Source organism: Pocillopora damicornis, chromosome 14 (genome assembly GCF_964200805.1).
Source record: "Pocillopora damicornis chromosome 14, jaPocDami1.2, whole genome shotgun sequence".
In the NCBI taxonomy this organism is placed as follows: Eukaryota; Metazoa; Cnidaria; class Anthozoa; order Scleractinia; family Pocilloporidae; genus Pocillopora; species Pocillopora damicornis.
Window position 1 is genome coordinate 305,910 of NC_142683.1, and position 10,918 is coordinate 316,827.

A 10,918-nucleotide genomic window follows, 5' to 3' on the forward strand; every position below is an offset into this window, starting at 1 on the left:
TACAGGCCTTTACTTAACAACTCAGCCCTGAAAGGTGGTGATGCCTAGCAGCTAGACGTTCCAAGTGATTGTATGGTGTTCGTTTACGCGTACCCTCCTAAGAGAGATCAGTACATAATTTCTCTTGACAAGTTGAATACACCGTTTAGAGAGAGACAACTGAGAATAAGGGAAATTACCAATCAGGATATTAACCAACAAAGAAAGTGTCTTGCTATCAGTTGGAAGAGTTTTCTTGTTGATCTTGATAGTTAAAGCTTTAAGTTTGCGTAAAGAATTGCGTTCTTTTTTGATAAATTTATATCCTCGGGGTATTTTCTCACAGTGTATTTATTCTCTGTAATAAATTGGACTTAAAATTGCTTTTATTTTTCAAACAGAAAGCTGTCAGAAAGGCCGACTAACATTTGATATTATTTCATTATCAGAGCGGAGAGCTTCTGAGAAGTTTCGAAGGTCACCCGATGAGTGTCAGCGGACTTCAAATTATCGGCAATGTATTAGTGACGTCATGTTTGGATAAACTCATTCGTTGTTACGATTTAATGGTAAGTTTAAGGAGCTGCTATTGTCTTATGTGTATAAATGTGTATGATCTAACGACGTTGAATGTTCAAAACTTGCACTTTTAGAAGTTGTTTTTTTTATTGAAGGCCGATAAAATCGCTGTGTTTCAGTGGACTATAAACCAGCTCACTGCACGGCGCGAGTTTGAAACGCGAACGGACTCGTCAAAAGGGAATGGAAAGTTTCAGTAGTCTGTACTAGAGCTCACAGGTGTTCTTATATCTAATTGTTTTCTATATATATTTATTTTTCAGTCGACAGATCTTCTTCAAGTTTATGGTGGTCAAATGGATATGATTTTCTCTGTTCACGTTAATAATGGAAGGGTAAATTAAAGAAAATAGTTTTTTTGTGACTCAGGTGATTTTGCTTCGATTGAATTCCAACTTCAGAGCAAATTATTTAAGCTATATCATGCGAAAGAAATAATTTCTCAGCATTTTCATCCAAGGTCCTTTTTCGAGAAAAATCGTCAGCTAACAGGTACTTAAGGCCTTTTAAAGTACAGAGTTATTCTTGAGAGCATCTAGCACTCCCTGTAAATTCTTTGCTGTGTTTTCGATTTCTTTCCAACAGATTTACAGCGGAGCACGCGATGGGTCTGTTGTGGCTGTGAAACTGGATTTACGGGTTTACCATTCTTGCAAGGTAAACGAAAAAATCATTTCTTTGGCTTGTGCTCAAGAAAAAACGATTCCAGCACTTTTCAGTGTTATTTTAAGCTTGATCAAATACAAGGTTTCCAGGTGTTACCAATAGCTTATTTCTCTTCTTATATTTTATTTCTTTATTTTATTCTTTATTTTATTTTCTTAATTTTATTTCTTATATTTTATTTGTTTATATCTCTTCTTATCCCGTTGTACTTATTTCTGTTTCAGTGGCGAGACTGTGATCTAAATTTTGGTGTTGTCACGCACCTTAAGAATCACCTTCGAGGTAAACACTTAAGACATTATGTTGCGTTGGTTACAACGATGTGATGAGTACTTGAACGTGACAGCGTTGATTGCGTCACTCGGTGACACATGACAAAGGACCTGTTTGATAAACTGTAAGCTTTCTAAAGAGAACATTTGTGGAATGCAAGCCACGCGAGACAAGTAATTGATAAAGACAAATCTTTTTTGGTTTCACGATAATCATAGTTTTACTTTTTTCAGCCCAAACAAAATCAAATTTTTAGCGCTATTATCTGCTAAGTTGTGTACATGCCAATAAGCGTTGAATGCGTTACTCCTCAGAACATCACGTCATGGAGGAAGGTTCTGTTGAAGCGTGTCACTGGGCGGAGTGTGGACACAAGTTCTCAGCCGATGACGACATTTCGGTAAGTTGACTTATACTCTAATACTACGGACGGATCGACGGACGTACGTGCGGATGGAGAGACCCGATTGGTTGATTGATTGATTGATTGATATACTCGTAGAAAACCTTACTTGCGAGTGCTTGCCAGTTGTAGTCAATGCCATTTAGATGAAAGCAGTAACAGTAGGAACTTTTTACAGCCACAATTTCAATACAGGGTTTACTTATTCAAGTTTCTTTTAATTTTTTAATAACCATCTTTCATTGGAGCTCATAAGTAAAAAGGTGTAATGAAAATTCACCTCCAGTGTTGTAAGAAACCTATCTGAAACCACGTGAACCCGCGATTTAAAAAAAATGTGGTAAGATTTTTATTTATCTATATTTTTCTTTCTTGTTCTCAGACTGTTCTCAAGCATGTACTGGGTCACGTGCCTGCACGAACAGCCAGAAAGTCAGCGAAATAATCCGTCAGCTTGCTTTTAACACCTTTTCAATTTTGTTTTTGCGACTCATTTCTAAACTCGAAAACAGTATCATACACGGTTTAAACTTAAAACCTCGTTTCAGTGTCGAAGCGACGATATTTCTTAACAGCGAAGAAAAAATTAAAAGAAAGATAAACTTAAAACGTGTCTGAATGTTTTGAGCTAAATTTGCTGGTTGATCGGTAGAGAGCTCTTTGGACGACTTGTCCATAAACACCACCTTTCCTCCCCGGAAACTCTCCCTGCAACTAAATCTGGTCACAGCACTGTCAGCTTTTCGCGATATTCGTATTCTCTGCGACTTTCAACCCAGTAAATTGGCAGCCACCTGCGAGTTACGAAGTCGTCGGCTTCTGATCTTAAGTTTATCCCGAAGCCATCGCAAACGCTTTCGTGAGAAGGCCCGTTTGTAATTTTCGGAGAGTGCATTTCATTTCCTTCCATCTCTAAGCGATCTTTGTGGAGTGGAACCCAATTGAGAAGGAACATGACGGCTGTTGCAATAATGGTTACAGCGCTAGTGACGTAAAAAGAAACACTGTAGTCATTGGACAAGTCAAAAAGCCAACCAGCGATTGGTGGGCCGAGAGTTTTTGGAAACGCCATCATACAGTAAAGCAAACCGATGGCGTGCGCTACTCTTTGAGGGCCTGCGATATCCCGCGTGATCACGGGAACAAGCATTTCGTAGCATCCATCAAAAACACCAAAAGTGAACGCGTACACGCAAATCCAGACATATTTATTCGCCATGGTGACAAGGGAGGAAGAAATAGCTATGAGAAGGAGAGAGAGCTGGCAGACCTTGAGGCGGTTGAATTTCGGATGATTGCATGCAATGCCAAAGGCGATACTTCCCGTAAGTCCTCCAAAGGCCATATAACCTGTTAGAAGAGAGGCTTTGGTCGTGTTGATTCCTTTGTCCTCTGTAAAGCGAACCTAAACGAAGAAGAAACAAATTCTGGTATAAAATAACGCTCCACAGTCGCAGAAACCAACTTGATTTGGTCATCGTCTTGATGTGATACATGAATACTGACCATGAATCACTGCAGATCTGTTCAATTTACAAGGTCGCCTCAATTTTGTTCAGTAAACATAATTAAACTACAAAATACAGGAGATTTTTTTCCTTGGGAACAAATTAAATTTATGTTCAGTTGTTTTCTTTGACAAGAGACTTTTCTCCCTCACTGCCTCTCCACCCACGTAGTGTAAAGGAAAACCAGCAAACTGTCAGAGGAAATCATTAGTTCACTGCTATGGACAAATTCGAAGGAGAGGCAATACTTAGGTTCCTTCACGGCTCTGAAAACGGGATAAGCCCAGGCTGTGATGGATCGTCAGCCTTATTCGATTACAAGACTGTTATTTTTCGCAGATTTGCGAGCAGCCTTTGGGAGTAAAAGGCTGCTTTTTAGTTTCAAGAATATGGCCAACAGCTTCAGAGAAGTGGACACAAACTTTCTCTCAGTGAGACTGAAATACAGGAAATTATCAAACAGAGATGGAACCTGAACATTCTCAACTAACTGAAAGCAACTTTTTGGAAGCGGAGGCTTTGGATAGTGAGGGAAGAAACAATTCTTTTGTCCGCTTAACTTACCAAGTGAACAAAAGGCACGAGAAACACAAGCATGAACACACAAAGCGAAGCAACCCAGATGACGTACGCTTTGTTCTTGAAAATGTTGCCGTTGTTTTCTCTTTGTCTGTCTCGGCAGGCTTTATGCCTCTCCACAGGCCGAAATATCAATCCACTCATAAACATTAAACTCTGAACGGCGGCAAGAATCCGAAATGTAACTGAAATCCCGTACTTTGATACAAGAAGTTGTATCACAGGCCCATATACTAGGGTGCCACACGCAGCTCCTGCCAGAGCCATCCCAGATGCAAGGGCAAGGCGCCTCCTGAAGTACTTTGTTAGTATCACGAGCGAGGGAAATAAGCCCAGACTTGCTCCCAGACCCCATATAATTCCGTAGCTTCCATACAGGGGTGTGAGCGTTGTTGCGAAGGAACTGGCAAGGAGGCCTGAAGCTGAGACGAAAGATCCAATGATGACAACCAATCGGCTTCCGAAACGTTCAGCGAGAGAGGTGCCCACAGCAGCGAACAGATACATCATACTGGACGCCAGCGAGGCAACCCAAGCTGTTGAGAAAGATGATAGGCTATTTACTCAATGGACAAACTTGTCCATCTAGAAAGATAATATTGTTCTCATGTTTTTTTTTTTACCTCAACGCTTTCAAGCAATTGAAAGGAATAGAGTAAGGTTTTACCAGAGATATTGGGCAATGCTCATTAGACCAACTTGAGTTTTAAAGCTGTGGACCACGAAATGATACGATAGACCTGGATTAGCAATGTAGGCTTGATAAAAAGACAACGACTAAAGAACAACATAACGGGCTTTGTGAATGTCGCAATAGAGACTTTTTAGTGAGGCCGTTAAAAAAAGCTGCTCGTTCTTATCAGCCTTTAATCAGGCTTTTAAATGGACATGCAGTTCTTACTCTGATTGAATATAGCCAACAGATTGTGAAGGGAAATCACAAGGAGTAAAACTCGGTTTAATCTAAAGCGACCTTTTACATAAACTGTCACGATTATTTTTTAAACGATTTGCAATATTCAAGTGTACTCTGTACATCAGATAGCGGAAATTCGACATCTCTTAATCGGAAGATTCTGCTAATATGAAAATAGAAAGGGGCCTCACGCATTTGACCTCACACTTTATTAAGTCACGTCTTACGTTGTGCAAAAATTACTAGAAAATTATAAACAGAGCTTAAAAGGGAAGTTTTAAAATTCAAGATAGAAACAGTGACTCTTGATTAAAATGAAAACCACAAAATTTTGTATTACGCACACGCACCAGAGAATCGTTTTGAAAAATGAAGAAATAAAATGACTAGACTGAGTTTTAGATAGATGTAGCCATCAGATTGTGAAGGGAAATCGCAAGAAACAAAACTCGGTTTAATTTAAAGCGACCTTTTATATAAACTGTCACGATTATCTTTGAACGATTTCCAATGTTGAAGCTGGAAGCTTCTGCTTAGACGTGAATAGATAGGGATCTGACCTAACACTTTATGAAGTCACGTCTTAAGTTGTGCATAAATTACTCGAAAAATATATGACAGACCTAAAAGGAAAAGTATAGAAAATTTCAAATAGAAAAATTGACACGCGATTAAAATGAAATGATGGTCAAAATAGGGAAGAAAACCTCAAATTGTTTTATAACATAGCTAGTAAATTTGTATAATCAAATTCAATTACGCGAGCGTGTTTCATATTCCTATTGTGCACGCTCATGACGTCAGCAAACAAATCCCTCGGGAAAAAGATTTTCCATCGGTGTGCGTATTACTTAACAATTGGTTCATAAGTCAAGTGTACGTTCATCAAGATATGAAGCACTTGGGAAGTTTGAAGAGCACTCAAGAAGCTAGAGTTGCCCTCGGCTATGCCTCGAGCAACTCTTACGCATCTTTCGTGCTGTCCAAACTTCCTGCGTTCTTCACATCTCGATGAACGCACACTGACATATAAACCAATTGTTAAGTAATACGCACACGTAACGCTTTGATTCACATCTCAGTCTCTGTTTACCGGAGAATCGTTTGAAAAATAAAGAAACAAAATGACTCGACTGAGTTTTGGATAAATATAGCCACCAGATTGTGAAGGGAAATCGCAAGGAGTAAAAATCTAAAGCGACCTTTTGCATAAACTGTCACGATTATTTCTGAACGATTTCCAATATTCAAGTTGGAAGCTTCTGCTTAGACGAGAATAGAATGGGGCTCTGACCTCACACTTTATCAAGTTGTGCATAAATTACTCGAAAATTATATGACAGACCTTAAAGGGGAAGTTTATAAAATTCAAAATAGAAAAATTGACTCTCGATTATAATGAAATGATGGTCAAAATTGGGAAGAAAACCACGAAATGTTGTATTGCGCACACATACCGCTTTGATTCCCATCTCAGTTTCCGTTTACCGGAGAGTCGTTTTCAAAAATAAAGAAACAAAATGTCTAGACTGAGTATTCAACAAAATCCGAACACTTTTAGTTCGGTTGAATGTGTAAGCAACTTTACCTGTTTCCCCTCTTTTTGTGGAATATTCGTTCAAAAGCGCCGAGTACACCACACCGGCTGCATTCTGCTGCCCTACTGTTAAGAAATTCACAATCCATGCTCCGAGACAAACGACCCATCCCCACCCTCCATCGGGCGGAGGTTTGTGATTTACTTTAATCACAGTATCTGCTTGTTGATCGTCTTCCTCCGAAACTTCATGACACCTCTCTTCTAATGTCATGTCCGACATGGAATTTACATTTCTTCTCCTGAGGATAAGAAAAGTGCTCCTGTGTCCACCTGAAGCACTTTTTCGTTGCTCTAGCGTTGACCTTGGGGCCCAATTAAGCAGTAGTAATTTGGCTGTCACCTGTCAGCTGGAATCAGTTGAACAGAATCATGTAAACAGCCGAATAAACAGACATGAATAGATCAGTGATGAAGGCCCATTTCCAACCTTGATGCAACACGGTGGGTTTTTTTTTTTGTTTTTGAACCACCGCTTTCGTCTGAATAGCGCCTCTGATTGGTCAGTTATTTTAACCTTGCCTCGTTGTCTGCGTTTTCTCCGATGAGTTTGGTGAGCTTCTCAAAATAATTCTGTTTAAAACAATACTATACGTTGTAGTCCGGTATGGAATCAGAAGAATCCATTGATTTAGCAGATTCCGAGGCAGTAATTGAAGTTTGCCATCCTTGTTAAATAGGACCACGGGTCAGTTGAAGTTTCCTGCCCGTGGATAGGAGCTTGCGCTAGAAAGAGTGGTGGAGGTTGCTGTCCATTCAAAGCAGCAAATAAGAATCGTAACGCAAGCTCTCAGTGACGCTGACGTTCCTGCAGTAAAGTGACTAAACGTCTGGCAGCCGGAAACGGCCTTAAAATAACTAAACGTCCGGCAGTCCGATATTTTTCCATATTTGTCTTCGAAATCCAAAAAATATTTATACGAAAATGTTCTGCCTTTATTTACAATCCTCAAGTGCTTCCAGCCATCCAAGGGCTTGACACTTGAAACTTTTCAATAACACGACCGGACACGGTCCTCAAATAACTCCACATTTCTCTTTGAAATATACAAATTTTTCTTGGAAAATACTCTACCTTTATTTAGAATCCTTAGAAAGCCTCTAGAAAGTGAAAAAATTCGAACGTTATCCGTTTCGCCGACCCTGTACACAGAGTAGAAAGGGATCCAAGCATGACACTTATAAATTATTCGGACACTACTGGACAAAATCCAAAATTCAAAATACTGAATAACTAAACTTCCGGCAGTCTGATATTTTTCCATATTTCTCTTAAAAAAAAAAAAACCATTTTCAATTGGAAAATATTTTATTCTTATTTAGAATCCTCAAGCACTTGTAGAAAGTGAAAAAATTAGAACGTTGTCCTTTCCGCCGACCCTGTACGTAGAAATCCAAGCGCGACACTTGGAAAAAATAGGTCCGCAATGCGTACATGTGTGGCTTACGAAATTGAGCTGCTTTTTGGTGTCTGGTGTTTCACTGGGTTTCTATAAGAAGAGCTAATATCTGATGACCATTAGATAGTTTTCCCAAAGGTTGCACCTGTAACCCGAGGATTTAAGGAACTGAAAAAACATCAGCATAATCTCCCATAGTGGTCTGATAGATTCAGTCATGATTATGTTTACGTAACGAAGTGGAATTGACTCCTGAGGTTTGTAGGTTGATTGTCTTTTCCAAGGCAAGTGATGTGAAATGAACTCTAGAGAAGAATTTCATGAATATTCTTGACATTTTGTGTACCGACACACAAGGACAAAACTTTGGAGAAGGGCAGGGACATTTGGGAAATGATGTAATCTACACTAGAAGCCATTGGGATCTTGATTGGTTTGAATGTATGACTAATTTTGGACAATACATACATGTAAAGTAACACAATGCTGAGCGTAGGTTTCTTTTGTCCATTAGGGCATAAAGTTCAACTTTCAGTTGGTTAAGAGCAAAACATTTACTATAATTATTGTATTTAGGTTTTGTGGGACTGTATTTTCAATAAAGAACCCAGAAAATTTAGTTCAGGTAGGTGGATATGAGGTTGCAAATGGAAGAGTCTAGGGAAAAAAGATAGGTGCATTACAAGATCAGAACACAAGCAATATTTTAATGAATCATATGTTGAGTTTAGTACTCTGAAGTAACATTACGTTAACGTTGCTGATAATTTTTAGCCCAATAAGACTTACAATTTGACCTGGAGGTTTTATTTAACAGAAAGTTCAATAGAGATAGAGTGTCACCATAATAGATTTCAGGAACAGTAATTAGAAACAAAACTTAAACACAGCAGAGTTCAATGTACAGGCAAGTGCATGACGGTATCATATGATTTAAACTACCACAAGCTTTCAAGTTTTCTTGTTATTGAAATTGTAATTCCATGCCAGCAAGTCTACCAAATTCAAGTTATGTGGAGAAATGAATGGCTGAACTTGACATCATCATGCAAATAGTCAACTTCACATCATCATGCAAAGTGCTAATCTACCATACAAAAAGGTCCAAAACAAACATGGTAAGCAACTGAACTTCATGTATCACTTTGTGTTAGAGCATACAAGAGGACTTGTGAGACCTGCTTCACTCTCATTTGCCAGAACAAGATTGAACTTCTGGTACCAATCAAAATTCAGAATGACTATGACAGTTTGGAACTGATCTGTTAAGACTGTGCTTTTAAGGGGTCTACAGATGTGATTAGAACCCTGGGTCTCTGAGGATACCTGATGGTTATCGAATCCACATCAAGTAGCTCTAACTTCTAACTATAAACGTAACAAATGTCAGTTCCATTGAACTGTCTTCATAAAAACTCAACAAAGTCTAAGCTAAGTTAATCAAAGTGCACTTTGGTATTCTAAATAAGCAGAAGTAAATTTTTCACAAACAACAAATGCTGAGCTCATAGTGTGTGTGCAGTTCAAAGTATTTGAAAAAATTACAGGTGCTTATCATATGAGAAATGTTATTAATTATTCATAACATATACATGAAAGATACACATTTATAGGAAATCAACAAACTGATGACAGATAAATTTGACAGTATTGACTAAGTGAAGTGTGTGCCATGAAAATTTTTCCTTCAGCTGAATTCTTACTCAGGAATGCAATTTGTTAGTGTTTATCAATATACATTAAAGTATCCAAGCTTTTGTTTATTTTTGTCAGCTACTGCATTTATCAATCAGAACAACCTACTTTGTGTAAATCTGATTGGTTTCTAATGTGATCTATTGTTGCTGAGTTTATATTATTTTGTTCACGAGTTATTACTTTTCCACTAATGATAAATGAAAAGGCACCTAGCTATTTTCAGCCAATCAAAAAAGTGTAATTTTTCATGTATATCAGTATTGTGATGAATTCACCAAACCGAAAAAGTAACTGAAAAGGAGTTGTAGTCTACCAAATAAAGGCCTAATACACATGTATTGCTACCAAGTATAGATACCAATGCTTATCTGAACCATTATGAAGAGAATCTAGAAGACTGCCAAGCTTGAAGGAAGTCATAAAATGTTAAGGTCTGAATAATTCTGGCCATAACTTGGAAAACATAACACTAATCACATTTCAGTTAACATTAAAGCACTAGGCTCCTATTCATATTTTAATAAAAGCAAAACCACTTTGTTACTGAGTTTCAATGCATTACTCCCCAAAGTTTGGAAACAATTACAATAGACATTTAGCGCCATGTTAACGACAAACCGCAGTTTCGGGTTAGGCATTAGATGTTTGTGACTTTTATTGGTTTAGCTATGTAAACATGAAAGTATAATTTCATTTAAAGAGGCTGTCAAATTGAATTTCCAGACAACAGCAGTGTTTGATTTTCTAATGGCAACAAAAAAGTCCTATTTTCACTTCTGGCTAAAAATGGTTTATTCTATTCATATTCAATGACATGTAATGCCATGGGTGGCAGGGTATTCTGCAGTTTAACCAAAATTTTATCTTTGCATGTACTAAAAAGACTGGTTAAGTAATTTTCTTACTGAGCATGTGGTATAAACAGAAATTCAGGATAAAAAATGTTCCGGTATATAACTTACATGAAATGTGACCACACAGAGAGTCAATAATGACTCCTAAGTTTCAATGTGGCACAACCTGCACTAAAGGTCCAGACCATGAAATGTTGGCCTGTGAGAGCACAACTCCATGCTGTAATCTGCACTAAGAAGACAAGCCAGCTGTAGGAAAGCCAGCTGGTGAAATCTAAGCCACAAAGATGAATGAAAAACTAGATAAAAAAACGATCTTTGACAGCATGTTACACTTCATGTAAACCACACAAAAACAGTTACAGGATAAACCAATAATTGCATAAAGACTTAGGGGAATGCAAGCACAAAAAACAAAGTTTATTTCCAACAGAAAGCCTGGGTGAACATAATTATGCGTCTAGTT

At 38.1% G+C, this 10,918-nt stretch overlaps 2 protein-coding genes across 4 annotated transcripts in view; one reads left to right on the forward strand and one right to left on the reverse strand.

Moving 5' to 3' along the window:
• LOC113671533 (uncharacterized) overlaps positions 1–2,509 on the forward strand; it is a 26,711-nt gene extending 24,202 nt beyond the window's left edge. For 2 of the 3 annotated variants that reach the window (XM_089194059.1, XM_027187754.2), the window contains exons 15-20: positions 429–548; positions 822–893; positions 1,144–1,215; positions 1,449–1,506; positions 1,812–1,897; positions 2,283–2,509. In XM_089194059.1, the coding sequence (XP_089050185.1) occupies positions 429–548; positions 822–893; positions 1,144–1,215; positions 1,449–1,506; positions 1,812–1,897; positions 2,283–2,345 (471 nt within the window). In that variant the 3' untranslated portion in view covers positions 2,346–2,509. Of the gene's footprint in view, positions 1–428; positions 549–821; positions 894–1,143; positions 1,216–1,448; positions 1,589–1,770; positions 1,902–2,282 lie in introns of those variants that run through there. The other variant, XM_089194060.1, reaches the window with a different exon arrangement.
• On the reverse strand, positions 2,098–7,417 carry LOC149033873 (monocarboxylate transporter 10-like). The gene is made up of 3 exons (XM_089194062.1): positions 6,492–7,417; positions 3,973–4,523; positions 2,098–3,305 (listed from the first exon to the last, which is right to left on the reverse strand). Exons 1-3 carry the CDS (start codon positions 6,721–6,723, stop codon positions 2,625–2,627), a joined length of 1,464 nt encoding a protein of 487 aa, XP_089050188.1. The 5' UTR covers positions 6,724–7,417; the 3' UTR covers positions 2,098–2,624.
• Between the last annotated feature and the right edge of the window lie 3,501 nt (positions 7,418–10,918).

What these genes read in the sequence shown, in the direction of transcription:
- LOC149033873 (XM_089194062.1), bottom strand. Translation starts at nt 6,723, where the DNA reads ATGTCGGACATGACATTAGAAGAGAGGTGTCATGAAGTTTCGGAGGAA. An exon ending in CACAAAAAGAGGGGAAACAG is followed by an intron (nt 4,524 to 6,491) that starts GTAAAGTTGCTT and finishes CTTTCTCAACAG; the next exon opens with CTTGGGTTGCCTCGCTGGCG. An exon ending in TCGTGCCTTTTGTTCACTTG is followed by an intron (nt 3,306 to 3,972) that starts GTAAGTTAAGCG and finishes TTCTTCGTTTAG; the next exon opens with GTTCGCTTTACAGAGGACAA.